The sequence below is a fragment of the Macaca fascicularis genome, chromosome 12 (genome assembly GCF_037993035.2).
Source record: "Macaca fascicularis isolate 582-1 chromosome 12, T2T-MFA8v1.1".
NCBI classification, from domain to species: Eukaryota; Metazoa; Chordata; class Mammalia; order Primates; family Cercopithecidae; genus Macaca; species Macaca fascicularis.
Window position 1 is genome coordinate 69,879,810 of NC_088386.1, and position 18,454 is coordinate 69,898,263.

General features: G+C 38.4%; 1 protein-coding gene across 1 annotated transcript in view; it reads right to left on the reverse strand.

Annotated features, from left to right (window-relative positions):
• CIRSR (corepressor of RBPJ and splicing regulator) overlaps nucleotides 1-18,454 on the reverse strand; it is a 46,884-nt gene that overhangs the window by 4,277 nt on the left and 24,153 nt on the right. The window contains 1 exon segment of the mRNA XM_065525661.1: nucleotides 3-44. Coding sequence (XP_065381733.1) covers nucleotides 3-44 — 42 coding nt within the window.

The window sequence follows — 18,454 nt, forward strand, 5'->3', positions numbered from 1 at the left end:
GTTTCTCATCTCCGCTATTAGCTCCGAGGGGTGCATCGATGGCCCTGTTCACAAAAATCACAGTTTGAATGTATCATTTATATCTCTCTACCTTTTTCGGACTCCACAGTAGGAATGCAGTTGAAGCTTTGTTAAGTAAAATCACAGCTAAATCAACTCAATAATCTTCTGCTGAGCAAATAATCAGATATGATTTTCTAAAACAGCAGTCTGGAGGTTCGAATAGAAAATAATTGCATTTTCCTTTACGTGCAAGGGGAGTCTTCTTATGTAACTTTGTCATATTGAAAAAGATACATTTCGATGTTATCTGGTTGGCAGTTTTTAATATAAAATCAAAGCAAAATATTATAATAAAAAACTACAATTAAATTTTTAGTAGTTATTCTCTCAGTAAGAGTTCATTTAAAAGATATATTTTTAAAGGTACATGAGAAATTTATTATCCTCATTTCCAAATCAAAATTCCTCATCCTTATTTGTCAAATAACAATACTGAATACATTGCCATGTGGTTGCTAATCACACATGCGCGCGCGCGCGCGCACACACACACACACACACACACACACACACACACACACACCCTATGGGTAACCACCAAGTACTTTAATTAATCTTGCTTTTATTCCCAGATTTTGAAATTTTTAATTACTAGATTAGGCTGGTAACAGGCAGTTTTAGGCTGGCTATTAGTACGTATGTTTTATATTTTTTTATAAGACACTACACTTCCATTTTTGCAAAATCTCAGACTGAAAAGTGAGATTTTTGGTCCCCAAATATGAACTAACAATAAATTTTAAAAATTTTCAGCTGGGAGTGGTGGCTTATGCATGTTATCCCAGCATTTTGGGAGGCCGAGGTGGAAGGATCACTTGAGCCCGGGAGTTCAAGACCAACTTGGCCAACATGGCAAAGCCCTGTCTCTAAATAAATAAATTAATATACTTTTTTAAAGGTTTGCCTCCTACCCTCAAACATAAGGCTTATGTAAGGTAAGAGAGACTCTTTACCTCCTTTTGTATATTCCTGTTTCATTTTGTTTTCCCTGCCGCTAGCAAACTAATGACAACATTTCATGGCAGCTATTTAAAGTTGCCACCCTAAATCACCTACACTGGCTTAAATGAACTACCCCAGCTGATGTGTCTGTCATTTACGGAAGAATAAGGCAGTTACTGCCAACAAGGAGTTCATAAGGGAGGGTAGGGGGATAGAAAAATATTCAGAAATGAGTTCTTTAGTTTGTTGGTTACTTTGTCTATTTCTTTGAACTGCTTCATTGGTCTTTTACCACTTATTTGCGCGCTCACCTGCATGTTACCATGGAAAGCAAAAGGCAATCAGTTAAAATTTGTTTACCTGTCAATAGCAGATGTGGTTAAAAATTTGATGAGAAAAACTCAGTTATAATATATTTTACTGGACTTTCCAGGCTTTACCATTCCATTCATATTGTCAAAAACAACTGAAAGTTTGCTCTAGGTACAAGGGAGATGATGGGAAAAAACTGTCTATTATTGGAGTATGGGGGAAGCTATTAATGATGTCATAGTTTTAGGAAAAAAAGGCTTATTTAGTTAAGAACAAACAAAAACGCCTGTCTTACATTAATATTTCATTTCAAACCAAGAGGGTTTTTAATTTAATTTTTCTTCTATACAAAATTTTTAATTCCTATGTATTACTTTAATGGCCCTTTAATTATTCAGTCTGATGGCTAATGTTGATAATACAATCTTAAATAAAATTGAATTTTAAATATTAATACTGGTTGCCTCTAAATGGCATAAAAGTGCTCAAACAATTAAGAGCTTTTTTTTTTTTGAGATGGAGTCTCGCTCTGTCGCCCAGACGGGAGTGCAGTGGTGTGATCTCGGCTCACTGCAACCTCTGCCACCTGGGTTCAAGTACTTCTCCTGCCTCAGCCTCCAGAGTAGCTGGGATTACAGGTGCCTGCCACCACACCCGGCTAAGTTTTGTATTTGTAGTAGAGATGGGGTTTCACCATGTTGGTCAGGTTGGTCTCACACTCCTGACCTCGTGATCTGCCCGCCTCAGCCTCCTAAAGTGCTGGGATTACAGGTGTGAGCCACCGTGCCCAGCTCAATTAAGAGCTTTAAATGAATAACAAAATGTTTACTTTGGTGGCTTCTCAAATTTCTCATGTAGGAACTTAATATTATAAAGTAGAAAATGTCTCTTCTGAAGTGTCAAAACTACATTTCCGTGTCAACAATTTTATTAGATATCAAATGAATTCAGACACCAAACTTGTTAAGAATTAGAATAAAAACCACTCCAGTAAAGGGTAACAAAGCTTGGCCATCATGAGAGGTTATACTAATTTCACCAGTTTTCATCACAAGATGGGTAATTTTAATAAGATGTTATAGAAAGTGTGCCTTCTTTTAAAAGTATTTCCAACTACTTCAAGAAAATGATGTATTTTCCCAGTGTTACAGAGACTATACAGATTATTAAATATTACTCTTCTAGCATTTACATTTTTCAAAAACCCCAACTAAAAACTCTGTGTAGTATATAAATTTAGCACACTTTCACAATGTATGACTGCAAATACAGTGCTTAGTAAAGTGCTTGACAAATAGTACTTAATAAAGACTATTATTTTTACCAGTAGCTATTCAACTTTCTTATATAAAGAAATTATGTCTTTTAATATATAACATATATATATATATATATATATTTTTTTTTTTTGGTAGAGATGGGGTTTTGCCATGTTGCCTAGGCTGGTCTTGAACTCCTCAGCTCAAACAATCCACCTGCCTCGGTCTCCCAAAATGCTGGGTTTACAGGTGTGAGTCACTGTGCCTGGCCACTATGCAACTTCCATGACTATCTCATGGTACTTTTCATAATTCAAAAAAATGCTCTCAGTAGTAATACTTTTCATAATCCAGTCTTACTTACTTTTTTTTTTTTTTTTGTACTTAAACCTTCTCCTATCAACCAAAGTTCTGGGCTTAAAGTTCTAGGTTTAAAAGGAGATGAAACAAGTCAGGTTTAATTAAGATATATTTAGCAAGTATCTTTACACTTTCAATTATGACAGAGGCTATGTAGAGTTACATTGACAGAAATGACTCCAGATCATTTGAGAACTCAAAATTTAGTTGATACAATAGATTACAGATATGTTGATAAAACAGATTACACAAATATGTTCAAATGCAAAATACTTTTATGCATGGTGCCTTAATAATTTCAATTATAGCTGGAGTTGGATCTTAGAAATTGTTTGGCTTATTCTTAAATTTGCTATGGTAGAATAATACTAGAGAATTCAGAAAGAGGGCATTTGTTCTAAAATGCAGATTTGTGAGGGCCCCTTTCTAGATCATCTCAGCCAAGCCTTTGCAGCATGCAAACCAACGTCCCAACTTAGAAAAGCAGGTCCGCTGAAGAAACTGCTTCCAACATTCATTTATTTTACAAACTTCTCTTTGCTGTGATATGGATAAGTGTCAAAATACCAATTGTGTACAGTTCCATGTTCTGATTAGACCACAGGCTCTACTAGAAAAATACCATGAAATCAGAGTCTCAGGAAAGAAAAAATTCTTAGAAGGTAAATTATGCCATACAAAATTATGTGTGTAAAGCGCTTAATCTAGTCACTAAGAGTATTCTTTTTTTTTTCTTTTGAGACAGAGTCTCGCTGTGTCTCCCAAACTGCAGTGCAGTGGCGTGATCTCCAGTGGCGCGATCTCGGCTCACTGCAAGCTCCACCTCCCGGGTTCCCGCCATTCTCCTGCCTCAGCCTCCCGAGTAGCTGGGACTACAGGCGCCCGCCACCACGCCCGGCTAATTTTTTGTATTTTTAGTAGAGACGGGGTTTCACCGTGTTAGCCAGGATGGTCTCCATCTCCTGACCTCGTGATCCACCCGCCTCGGCCTCCCAAAGTGCTGGGATTACGGGCGTGAGCCACCATGCCCAGCCAAGAGTATTCATTTTTACAGAACAAAAACAATGAAAGGTAAAAAAAGAATGTCCTGTTGCAAAATAGGTATTTTATCAAAGAATAATATATAAACTCAAAAGTTCTGGCTATGAGGAAATGTCATACAACTGACTCCACAGTTATAGTATGGCAGTCCCAGGGGAACGCCACAAATGGCATACGAGGGAGACTAAAGCTGAAGGCAAAGACACTTGTGTTTCACTGCAAACACTAGGTCCATCTGCTCCATTCGAAGTTCATCATTCTTTTTTTTTGAGACTTTGTCTCTCTCTGTCGCTCAGGCTGGAGCGCAGTGGTATGATCTCAGCTCACTGGCAAGCTCCGCCTCCTGGGTTCACGCCATTCTCCTGCCTCAGCCTCCCGAGTAGCTGGGACTACAGGCGCCCGCACCACGCCTGGCTAATTTTTTGTATTTTTAGTAGAGACGGGGTTTCACTGTGTTAGCCAGGATGGTCTCCATCTCCTGACCTCGTGATCTGCCTGCCTCAGCCTCCCAAAGTGCTGGGATTACAGGCGTGAGCCACCTGGCCTGGCCCATCATTCTTTTCAAACAATGCATTATCACCTACAATTAAATAGGAGAAAAGGGGGCAGTGAGTTGTAGGTTAGGGTAAGGCTGATTAGAAATGCCTTTCCTGGCCAGGCGCAGTGGCTCACGCCTGTAGTCCCAGCACTTTTGGAGGCAGAGGCGGGTGGATCGCCTGAGTCCAGGAGTTCAAGAGCAGTTTGGGCAACATGGTGAGACTCTGTCTCTACAAAAATTAGCTGGCCGTGGTGGTGCACATGCCTAGACTCCCAGCTACTAGACAAGCTGAGGTAGGAGGATCACTTGAACACAGGAGCTGTGATCTCACCACTGCACTGCAGCCTGAGCAACAGAGTGAGATCCTGTCAAAAGAAAGACAGAAAAAAAGACAGACGGTAAGAAAGAAAGAGAAAGAAAGGGAAGGAAAGGGAAGGCGAAGGAAAGAAAGAAAGGACAGACCAACCGACCAGCCTCTCTCTCCTTCTCCCAAATTTAACACATTATGTACTTAATTTATAGAATGCCACTGTTGGCTGAAACTAAATGGCTACCCTAAAGTCAATATAGTTTTGCTTTCTATTACAGTGATGATCTATTTTTTTCCCTTCTCATCGTGTGTTTCAGCTTTATATTATGGGAAACTGCAAACCTACATCACATAGCTTCAACAATTAACAATATTTTGCCATTCTTGTCTTATCTATTACTTTCAAATTTATTTCTTTTTTCATAGAATATTGTAAATAAAATCTCAACCTCAATACTTTTATTATGCTTCTCAACATTGATAATTTTAAAATGTCATCAAATAGTCAACATTCAGATTTCTCAAACTGTCTCAAAAGTATCTTGTTACAGTTGGTTTGTTCAGATTAGGATACAAACAAGGTCCACATATTGTATTTGATTTATAGATCTCTTAATCTAAAACACGTATCTAACTTCCCCTCCCTACTGTTATTCATTTGTTAAAGAAATTGGGTAATCTGTCCTGTAGATTTCCCACATTCTGGACAGTGATGCCATTTAATATGTTTCTCTAGCTCTTATATTTCCTATAAACTGGTAGTTAAGTCTAGAGGCTTACTATTAAATTATTTTGATATTTTATACCACATACTTTGGGGGAGTATATGGCAAGTCTTGTAAAGTTTGGATTTAGGAAAATGACACCTGAAAATACACTTCTAGCTAATGAAAACATGTTTCTGGCTAAAGAAAAAGGAGGCCCAGACTGCTTATATGTTCTTGTAATCACTTTCCCATGTATTTATTGCAGCCAAACTAACAGTAGTATAACTGTAAAAGGTTTTAAAATAAACCTCAAACATTATCACAAATTGAATATGATTATTTCCATGAAAGTACAATCTTCTGTCCCTTTTCCTTTCCTAAAATTGGCTATATCTAGTGAATAAGCCAGTCCCTGTCACTAAATGTAAAAAGGACAGTTAGACACTAGAGTATTGATCAACAGGGAGATCTGTGTCTAATAGGACTTATCAAGAATTATCTTACACTTATATTTGATTCCTAATATTACCATAACCTTTCTTTTAAGAAAGCTTAGAGAAAGTTACCTTTTAAAAAGACTAAAAAAAGGGGCTCATTAGGAACATGCAGCATAACACCCGGGAAAAAGTGAAGAAAGCTATTAATAAAGTGTGTGGGTGATTTTTATTTATATAGATGAGAATGTTTTATGTATGATTTTCTAAAGGTTATGCAAGAACCAATTGTACTGAATTGTAATAAAACTGCTCCATACTGGGAATTTTCCTGACACACTGCCAGTTCATCTTAGTGGAGGGTGGAGACAATAGGGTTTCTTATTGCCCTTATCCCAAGTTCATACTGAAGACGGCTAACTGATGTCTATTGAAACACACAATGTAAAGGAAAAATTAAACATTTCATTTTAGTCTATGTGTCTGCAAAGTACACAAAGGCAAAGAAATATGAAACTGTCTTTATTGTATGCTAGTAAAAAAAATCAGTTTATTAGAAACTTTGCCTTACAGAATGAATATATTTTATTTTTATTTTTATTATTTTTATTTTGAGATGGAGTGTTGCTCTGTCACCCAGGCTGGAGTGCAATGATGCCATCTCAGCTCACTGCAACTTCCACCTCCTGGGTTCAAGCAATTCTCCTGCCTCAGCCTCCTGAGTAGCTGTGATTACAGGTGCCAGCCCCCAAACCCGGCTAAGTTTTGTATTTTAGTAGAGATGGGGGTTTTATCATGTTGGTCAGGCTGGTCTCAAACTCCTGACCTCAAATGATCCACCTGCCTTGGCCTCCCAAAGTGCTAGGATTACAGGCATGAGCCACCGTGCCTGGCCTAGAATGAATATAAAGATGTATGACTTATACGTAATTACTTATATTTTCTTTTTTTTTTTTTTCCGAGACGGAGTCTCACTCTGTCGCCCAGGCTGGAGTGCAGTGGCGCAATCTCGGCTCACTGCAAGCTCTGCCTCCCGGGTTCACGCCATTCTCCTGCCTCAGCCTCCTGAGTAGCTGGGACTACAGGCGCCCACCACCACGCCCGGCTAATTTTTTTGTATTTTTAGTAGAGACCGGGTTTCACGGTGTTAGCCAGGATGGCCTCGATCTCCTGACCTCGTGATCCGTCCGCCTCAGCCTCCCAAAGTGCTGGGATTACAGGCGTGAGCCACCGCGCCCGGCCTACTTATATTTTCAACTTAATTTATATGCAAATATTTTAATGATGATACATCTGGCAATAATAGTTAATTCACAGCCCTAGACTACAAAAAAATCATTTGTGCTGTGATGAACCTGAAGTATTTAGAAGTCAGCATTATTATTACTATTATTTTTTGAGACAGAGTCTCAGTCTCTTCCCTTGGCTGGAGTGCAGCAGCACAATCTCGGCTCACTGCAACCTCTCCCTCTCAGGTTCAAGCGATCCTCTCGCCTCAGTCTCCCAAGGAGCTAGGATAACAGGCGCACACCACCATGCCCGGCTAATTTTTGTATTTTTAGTAGAGACGAGGTTCACCATATTGGCCAGGCTGGTCTCGAACTCCTGACCTCAGCCTCTCAAAGTGCTGGGATTATAGGCATGGGCCACCGTACCCAGCCCAGAATTTAGCATTATGTTTTAAATGAGTTATGGGAATATTAATGCTCTTGAAAAGTTAAGCATCCATGAGCCTCAGAAACTTGTTGAATCAAATAAATGAGATACCAAAGAGTACCTACTGTATGATTTCACTTATATGAAGCTCAAGAACAGATAAAATTAATACACTGGATTAGGAATTAAAAAATTGGTTGTGGGAGGAGAAGGCAGCCTGGAAAAGGACAGAAGGGCATTTTCTAGGGTGATGGCAATGCTCTGTATCTTGTCAGGGATGTTGGTTACCTGGGAGCATACATTTATCAAATTCCAACTCTACATTTAAGACCAGTGCATTTTACTTAAAAAAAAAAAAAAAATGAGATTTTAAATCCATAAACAGTGATTACTGAGTAACTATGGTACTGTATCCACTCATTATATCTATACACTATGAGAAGACCTCTGCAAAGGGAATTCAAACTTACATATCTCAAGTATATAACACAGAAAATGGTTTAAAAAATTAGTGTGTAATACCAGTCAGAATGGTGATGATTAAAAAGTCAGGAAACAACAGGTGCTGGACAGGATGTGGAGAAACAGGAATGCTTTTACATTGTTGGTGAGAGTGTAAGCTAGTTCAACCATTGTGGAAGACAGTGTGGCAATTCCTCAAGGATCCAGAACTAGAAATACCATTTGACCCAGCAATTCCATTACTGGGTATATACCCAAAGGATTATAAATCATGCTACTATAAAGACACATGCACACATAGGTTTATTGCAGCACTGTTCACAATAGCAAAGACTTGGAACCAACCCAAACGTCCATCAATGATAGACTAGATTAAGAAAACGTGGCATATCTACACCATGGAATACTATACAGTAATAAAAAAGGATGAGTTCATGTCCTTTGTAGCGACATGGATGAAGCTGGAAACCATCATTCTGAGAAACTATTGCAAGGACAGAAAACCAAACACCGCATGTTCTCAGTCATAGGTGGGAATTGAACAATGAGAACACTTGGACACAGGGTGGGGAACATCACACACTGGGGCCTGTCGTGGGGTGGTAGAATAGGGGAGGGATAGCATTAGGAGAAATACCTAATGTAAATGACGAGTTGATGGGTGCAGTAAATCAACATGGCACATATATACATATGTAACAAACCTGCATGTTGTGCACATGTACCCTAGAACTTAAATAAAATTAATTAATTAAAAAAATTAGTGTGTAATATTGAGATTTTATTATTTTATCTCCTTAGCGCTTGAGAGAGCTTGTTTTTTGCTTCAAGTTTATAATATTTTGGGGAAAATTTTTCATAGGAAAGAACTTAAATTGCAAATTTTTATTATACATTCAGAAGAGATTATAAATGGTAATGTTTAGAATAGTTAGCAAAGCCTTTCCATTCGCTTACTCACTAAACCAGTTAGTGGAACACGGAGGTTTGTGTTAAATTCATTAAGAATGATTTGGGTAGAAGAATTAATATTTAATATGTGGACTAAATTTCATTCATTCTCCTTTTCTCAGGTAATCACAAACTAATTTCTTTACTTGAAGCTGATAGACCTTGAGTAGATGAAATGATGGTAATAGGAAGAGTCATGTAAAAGAGAGTTATGACTGATTGGAGAATCATAATACCCCTTTGAGATTATGGGAAGTGTAGCCTCCACTAGTACATGCCTTTAACACCAAGCAGGTTCATTTACTGACAGAACAAGATTGTAATTAATTTGTTCAAGTCAACGAAATTTCACGGAACAGCCATTCTAACAACAAATTTAATTACAAAATTATCATAATGTGTATAAATAATTTGAAATGACTTAACCATTGGTAATACCTAAAATAAAACAGCCAAAATGTGAAGTACTAATTAGGAATATCATTTTGACCTTTGAAGCACTATGACTGGACAAGTTTTACTGAAATACCTTGTTAATAGGCCAGCATTTCTTTTCAACTAACTAGCTTCCTCTCACATAAAAAAATTTTAAACATCAAATCACCTACATATTATAAAGGAGAGACTTATAATCAACTATAATCAAGTACAATCAAGTACGATCAACTGTATATTATAAAAGAGGGAAATGGTGCCCAACTTCACTTCTTTATTTTGAGGTTGTTTCTTTATTTACTAGTTTCAATATTTGCCTGTTTCAGGAGTTTAGTTTTAATAAAATTCTGGTAACACAAATGTTTTTCTGCAGTAGAATTATGTTGGAGGATTAAAAAGAAGTCTGCCATTAGATGCAGGGCTATGAGTAGCTATCCTGGGAGGACTTCACCTCTCCAAGGAGTTGCATAAGGGAACTGCTCCATAACAGATTCAGGTGGCGTTGCCAGAAGGGCCACTGAATTTATCATCTTTCTTTCTATAGGAAGTTCCTCTGGTGTGCTCCTAGCTGTCTTCCTAGCAAAGATTATGATCAGACAATTATTTTGGGAAATTTCTCGAATGTGTTCCCAAGCAACAAAAATGTCTTCAACACGAAAGGCTTATGAAAAGATTGAGGAGGAGCATGTGCAGCACTTGTTGCAGAAAACTTCTATCAGTACCATGGCTTAGTGCAGCATTCTTCAAGAAAAATTAAATCAAGAATTAGGAAAAATTAGGCAAGGAGAAGAACACTGATACACAAACAAATCTTTGCAGCAAGTGTAAAATAAAACTTCCTTAAACTATTCATTTTCATATGGTTAGAACACAATAAAAACTACAGTGTAAACAAGATTGGATAGAAACATTTGAGATATTGAGTCCCTATCATATTTTACCCATTTGTGGTGTGTCTGGAACTCAGACTGAAGCAATTCTTACTTTTTTTTAAAAGCAATTTTGTATATTTATAGTGTATCCAGTGACATTATTTTGAATTTGAAATTTACTTTTATTCAAATCATGAAATTCACCATATTATCCTATCTACTCAGTCCCAAATATGTGAAAAAATTATCTAAATTAAAAAAAAATTATGGCAGGGCTGGGCATTGTGGCTTATGCCTCTAATCCCAGCACTTTGGGAGGCCGAGGCCAGAGGAACACTTAAACCTGGGAGTTTGAGACTAGCCTGGGTAACATAGTGAGATCCTGTAAATTTTTTTACAAAAAAATTTGGAAATGATCCACGCATTGTGGTATGTGCCTGTGGTCCCAGCTACTCTGAAGGCTGAGGTGGGAGGACTACTTGAGCCCAGGAGGTCAAGGCTGCAGTGAGCTGCGACTGTGCCACTGCACTCTGGCCTGGGGGACAAAGCAAGACCTTTTCTTAAAAAAAAAAAAATTATGGCAAAGTATAGATAGATAATAACTGAAAAATCCAAAACTCAATTAGTAAAATACAAAATAAATGTTAACAAATTTGGAGTCAATGTTTATTCACTTTTTGTTGCTTTTATAACTTCTGGGGTTCAGTCCAATACAGAGAGCTTGAAAGTCCTCTTATTCTTATAACAAGAAAAAAGTTGAAAAACAGAAAATTTAAAAATGTTAAATTTATCAGAGAATTGAGGTCTCAGGGCAAACCGCTGCCCTGAAAACTGGAGAGATAGGTAATACAGACTATTACAGTTTGCTGGAATCAGAAACTACTGCTGGAGCCAGCCATTGGTAGGAATACTTAGAGTAATTTGACTAATTGTTGGAGACTGAGCTGGACTAGCTTGACAGATAAAATCTCCTAGAGGCCCAAGCATAGTAGAGCCCCCTTTCATGAGTTTTACTTCCAGAGTCTCCAGCAGGTTCTCATTGCGAACACCAAAGCACAATCTCTGTGTGCTTCCCTTTCGCCAGCACGAAGGGAAAAGTAAACATTTCCAAATATGCCCAGAGCATTTTGTTTTCCTTAACAAATGCTTACTCTCAAGGGAAACTATGTCACCACAGCCGAGCCTACATGGGAAAATAAAGCTGAGAAACACACGTGAAGGTTGCAGCCCACAGGCACAGGCTCACTAAAAGACTAAGACTTAATCATAGAATAAGAGAATGCTTCCTTCTTCCCCACATCTTACTACCACATGAGGAGCATTCCTGTATAATATCAGGGGATTAAAAAGAAAAGAACTGCAAAGCTCAGACTCTTAATACTGCAAGAGGAGTCTTTTGGGAAAGCTAAAGATAAGGGCAGACAAAAACAAGGACACTAGAGGAAATTTTAGTCTCTGACATCTACAGTGACAGCAAACAGTAGATACAGTCTAAGGCCTAGCCAGATAAACATAAAACCTCACCTTACAGGCCTGTTTACCTCAGTTCCTTTTACATGATACACCATGTCCAGCTTTCAACAAAAAATTACAAGGTATGCTGTATTAGTCCTTTTTCATGCTGCTGATAAAGACATACCCTAGACGGGGAAATTTACAAAAGAAAGAGGTTTAATTGGACTTATAGTTCCACGTGTTTGGGGAAGCCTCACAATCACGGCAGAAGGCAAGGAGAAGCAAGTCACATCTTACCTGGATGGCAGCAGGCAAAGAGAGAGAGCCTGTGCAGGGGAATTCCTCTTTTTAACCCATCAGATCTCATGAGACTTACTCACTATCACAAGAACAGCATGGGAAACACTTGCCCCCGTGATTCAATTACCTCCCACCGGGTCCCTCCCACAACACATGGGAATTCAAGATGAGATCTGGGTGGCGACACAGCCAACCCATATCATATGCCAAAAGGCAAAAGCCACAGTCTAAAGAGAAAAGCAAGCATCAAACCAGACTTAGATATGGCAGAGATTCTGGAAGTATCAGACTGGGAATTTAAAATAACTAAGATTAATATGTTAAGGACTCTAATGGAAAAACTGGACAACATGCAAGAACAGATGGATAATGTAAGCAAAGAAAGGGAAGCTCTTAGAATCAAAGGAAATGCTAGAAATCAAAAAACACTTATCAGACTTAGATTAGTTGTAAATTCATATTTACAATGCCTTTGATGGGCTCATTAGGAGGAAAGAACCAGTGAGCTTTAAGATATGTCAGTGGAAACTTCCCAAACTGAAAAGAGAGAAAAGAAAAAGAATATTCAAGAACTGTGGGACAATTATGAAAAATGTTACATGTGTATAATGGAAATAATGGAGAATGAAAAGAGAAAGGAACAGAAGAAATATTTGAAATAACAATGGCTGAGGATTTCCCAAAACTAATGATATATGCCAAACCACATATCCATAGCTCAGAAAACACCAAGCAGGATCAATACCAAGAAATCCATACCTAAGCATATCACATTCATACTGTAAAAAAATCAAAGATGAAGAAATTTAGTATCTAGTGCAAGTATCCTTCAAAAGTGAAGAAGAAATAAAGACCTTTTCAGACAACAAAAATGGAGGAAATTTTGCCAGTAGACTTGTCTTTAAGGAAATATTGAAAGAAGTCACTTAGTGAGAAAGAAAATCATATAGGCCAGAAACTCATATCTACATAAAGGCAGAATGTTTGAGAAAGAGATGAAGTATGTCAAATACAATCTTTTATTTTTAATATTCTTAACTGATCTAAAAAGACAAGTTTGTTCAAAATAATGAAAACAACAATATACAGGGTATTATAGCTTAGATATGAATGAAATGTGTGGCAGCAATGTTATAAGGGATGCGAGGGAGCTATTCAGTTGTAGAACAGGGACTGGGTTACTCTGTTATGAGTTACCTGTACTAACCATGAAGTTGTATAGTATTATTTAAGAGTGAACTTACATTAGTTGTAAATTTATATTTACAACTGTGGCATACACATACAAAAGTGGTTCTAGGGCAATCACTAAAAAAATTTTTAGAGTATAATTAATATACTAAAAGAGGAGATAAAATGGATTCCTATAAAATGCTCAATTAAAATCAGAGAAAACAGAAACTAAGAGACAAAAAATGAAACAAAAAATTACAGCAATGAATAGAAAACAATTACAAATATAGTAGATATTAATCCAACTATTTCAATCATTGCTTTTGATAAGAATGGTCTTAACACACCAATTAAAAGACAGAGGCTGGGTGTGGTGGCTCACATCTGTAATCCCAGTACTTTGGGAGGCCAAGACAGGAGGCCAGGAGTTGAAGACCAGCCTGCGCAACATAGTGAGAGTCTGTCTCTACAAAAAAAATATATATATATATATATTTTTTTTGAGACGGAGTCTCGCTTTGCGCCCAGGCTGGAGTGCAGTGGCCGGATCTCAGCTCACTGCAAGCTCCGCCTCCCGGGTTTACGCCATTCTCCTGCCTCAGCCTCCCGAGTAGCTGGGACTACAGGCGCCCGGAACCTCGCCCAGCTAGTTTTTTGTATTTTTAGTAGAGATGGGGTTTCACCGTGTTAGCCAGGATGGTCTCGATCTCCTGACCTCATGATCTGCCCGTCTCAGCCTCCCAAAGTGCTGGGATTACAGGCTTGAGCCACCGCGCCCGGCCTACAAAAAATATTTTAAAAAATTAGCTGGGCATTGGGCGCGGTGGCTCATGCCTGTATTCCCAGCACTTTGGGAGGCCAGGGCGGGTGGATCATGAGGTCAAGAGATCGAGACCATCTTGGCCAACATGGTGAAACTTGGTCGCTACTAAAAATACAAAAATTAGCTGGGTATGGTGTTGCACGCCTGTAGTCCCAGCTACTTGGGATGCTGAGGCAGGAGAATCATTTGAACCTTGGAGGTGGAGGTTGCAGTAAGCCGAGATCATGCCACTGCACTCCAGCTGGGCAAGAGAGCAAGATTCTGTCCCCACCCCCCAAAAACAAAAAATTTGGTGGGCATGATTGTGCATGCTTGATATCCTAGTTACTTGGGAGGCTAAGGTGGGAGGATAGCTTAAGCCCAGGAGTTTGAGACCACAGTGGGCTATGACCTTGCCACTACACTCCAGCCTGGGCAAGTGAGAGGGATGCTGTCTCTTAAAAAAAAAAAAAAAAAAAAAAAGACTTTGAGTAGATAAAAAAACAAGACCCAACTATAGGTTATTGTTGTCCACAAGAAACCCACTTTAGAAATAAAGACACAGATAAATTAAAAGGACAGAAAAATATATACCATGCTAACACTAATTGATAAGGCTGGAGTACCTATATTAATGTCAGACAGGTAGATTTCAGAGCAAGGAAAATCATCAAGGATAAAGACAGACATTACATAAATTATAAAGGGGTCAATTATCTAGGAAGATACAACAATCCCATGTGTACATGCCTAACAATGAGCATCAAAATATATGAGGCAAAAACAGATATAAAGGTTTTTAGAAACAGACAAATCTGCTGTAATAGCTGGAGATGTCAACACCCCTCTATCAGTAACTGACAGATCCAGCAAGCAGAAAATCAGCAGGATATAGAACTGAATAGTACCATCCATCAACTGGATGTACTAACATTAATAGAATACTTCCTCTAACAACAGCAGAATATACATTCTTCTCCCATTTGTATAGAACATTCACCAAATAGACCACATTCTGGGCCATATGAGACACCTCAACAAAGGTAAAAGAATAGAAATCATACAAAGTATGCTCACAGACCATAATGGAATTCAACCAGAAATCAGTAACAGGAAGATAGCTGGAAAATCCCCAAATACTTAGAGATCTAAAAACACACTTATAAATAAACACAGGAGTCAAAAAGTAGTTAAAAAGAAAGTTAAAAAAAAATTTTTGAACTAAAGAAAATGGCTGGGCGCAGTGGCCCACACCAGTAATCCCAGCACTTTGGGAGGCCAAGGCAGGAGGACTGCTTGAGCTCAGTTTGAAGCTGCAGTGAGCTATGACTGTGCCATTGCATTTCAGCTTGGGCAACAGAGACCCTGACTCTAAAAAAGACAATGAAAATACAATTGCTGTGTAATCAGGAATTTGGCTAGCCTTTGTCCCTAGAGTCTTGGGTCACTAGGTACATAGTAAATAAGCAGTAAGATTTTAAAAGGCATCTTTTTTCCTGAGCAGCAATTCTCAACAATGGGCTTAAAATCTTCAGTAAATCATGCTGTAAACAGATGTGCTGTCACCTAGGCTTTGTTCTTCCATTTACAGAGCACATGCAAAGTAGATTTAGCATAATTTTTAAGGGCCCTAGAATTTTCAGAATGATAAATGAACATTGCCTTCATAAATTATCAGCTACATTAGCTTCTAACAAGAGAGTCAGCTTGTCCTTTCAAGCTTTGAAGCCAGGTACTGACTTCTCTTTGCTAGCTATGAAAGTCGTAGATGGCATCTTTTGCCAACAGAAGGCTGTTTTATCTACATTGAAAACCTGTTGTTTAGTGTCACTACCGTCATCAATTATCTTAGCTATATTTTCTAGAGAACCTGCTGCAGCTTCTACATCAGCATTTGCTGCTTCACCTTGCAGTTTTGTTAGGGTTGTGGCTTCTTCCCTTAAACCTTATGAACCAATCTCTGCTAGCTTCCAAATTTTCTTCTGCAGCTTCCTCACCTCTATTAGCCTTCACAGAGTTGAAGAGAGTTTGGGGCCTTGCTTTGGCTTAAGGGAATGCTGTGGATGGTTCGATCTTCTATCCAGATTACTAAACTTTTCTCTGTATCAGCAGTAAGGCTGTTTCACTTTTTTCTCATTTGTGTGTTCATTGGAGTAGCACTTTTGATTTCCTTCAAGAACTTTCCCTTTGCATTCACAAGTTAGCTAATTGGTGTAGGAGGCTTACCTTTCTACCTATTTCAGCTTTCAACATGCTTTCCTTATTAAGCTTAATCATTTCTAGCTTTTGATTAAAGTGAGAGATGTGTGATTCTTCCTTTCATTTGAACACTTAGAGGCCATTGTAGGGTTAATTGCCTAAATTCAGTATCATTGTGTCTCAGAGAACAGGGAGGCCTGAAGAAAGGGAGAGAGATGAGGGAAGAGGCAGTGGGTGGAGCATTCAGAACACACAAAACGTTTATCCATTAAGTTCACCATCTTCTATAGGTGCAGTTTGCAGCGTCTCAAAACAATTACAATAGTAATGTCAAAGATCACTGAGCACAGACCACCATAATGATATAAAAATAAAAGTTTAAAATACTGCAATAATTACCAAACATGTGACCCAGAGACAAAGCAAGCACATACAGTTGGAAAACTGGTGCTGATAGATTTGCTCAGCACAGGCTTACCACAAACCTTCAATTTGTAACACAGCATCTGCAAAAGGCAAAAAAGTGAAGCAGGATCAAACAAGGCAAGCCTGCATTAGAGTTTCAGGGCTGGTTGATCCACTATCACTGCTGGTGTAGAGCTGAGTTCAATGGTGGGCATAATGGGTGGTTGAGAAGCAGGCTAAAGGAGAGCTAGCACTCCCAGCAACCCCAGGTCTAGTTTTCCTACACAGTAACTGTTGATTTATTTATAAAAAGTTTCTGTAGCAATAGGGTCTTGCTGTGTTGCCAAGGTTGGTCTCAAAAAATGCTGGTCTTGAAGTATCCTCCCCTCTCAGCCTCCCAAAGTGAGGCGATTATGGGCATGGGCCATCACACGTGGCCCAGAGTGACTGTTTAGTGTTACCTGTTTGCTTCCTGAAGAAATAAATCTGCAATTCAAACATGGAAAGATGTGCAAAATCTTTGTTTGCTTGGGGAAAAGAATTATTTAATTGATAGAATTTTGCTTTATATTTATTGTGACAATCTTACTAATATTCATTTGCTTTATAGGTATCTATACACAAATTCTTATCCCCTTGTGGGTTAGAAGTTTTAATTATTATAAGACTATGCATTCTTTTGTGTGTATGTTTAAGCATCATAGAAAAATACGTTCCACGGGCTGGGCACAGTGGCTCACGCCTGTAATCCCAGCACTTTAGGAGGCTGAGACGGGTGAATTACGAGGTCAGGAGATGGAGACCATCCTGGCTAACACGGTGAAACCCAGTCTCTACTAAAAAAAAAATATTAGCCAGGCGTGGTGGCGGGCGCCTGTAGTCCCAGTTACTCAGGAGGCTGAGGCGGGAGAATGGCGTGAACCCAGGAGGTGGATGGAGCTTGCAGTGAGCCGAGATCCCGCCACTGCACTCCAGACTGGGCGACAGAGCGAGACTCTGTCTCAAAAAAAAAGAAGAAAAAAGAAAAATATATTCCATGGACGAACGTGGGGCAGGTATCGGTGGTTTTAGTTGTATTACATTGTGAAATTCAAAGGCAAAGAAAATGGTATTAAAACCACATTCTTTACCCCATATTATATGATTCTATTTGTATAAAATGTCCAGAGTAGGCAAATCTATAGAGACAGAAAAAAATTAGGTGGTTGCCTGATGCTGGGGCCTAGAGGGTGAGGGCTAAGGGATATCTTTCTTGGGTAACAAAAATATTCTAAAATTGACTGTGGTGATGGATGTATAACTCTGTGAATATACTAAAGGCCACTGAATTGTATGCTTCAAATAGGTAAATTGTATGGTATGCAAATTACAGCTCAAAAAAGTTGTTAAAACAAACTCGCTGTTGATATAGCCCACTGTGGATTTAAAAATATTTAATTTAAACATACATTAAAAACACAAGTAGCTGACAGATGTTAAGAGTCAATGATAAGAACAAGGGCTATAGAATATAGATAAAATCCAGGTGGGCTGGCCATTTAATTGTATTCTAGTATCAAAATATTTTACAAAAATTCAGTCGGCACTGAAGCTTACAAGTTTTACATATAATTTTGAGTATCTGGAGTAGATGAAAACTTACAAAGTTAAGATGATCTTATCAGTAGAAAAGATATTCTAAACAATTTTAGCCCAAAGAAGCATTTTGATTGCCTAATTTATCTTTGTAAAGGAGAAGTAAATCTTATAGCTGGTCTCCGTAAACCTCACAGCTGGAA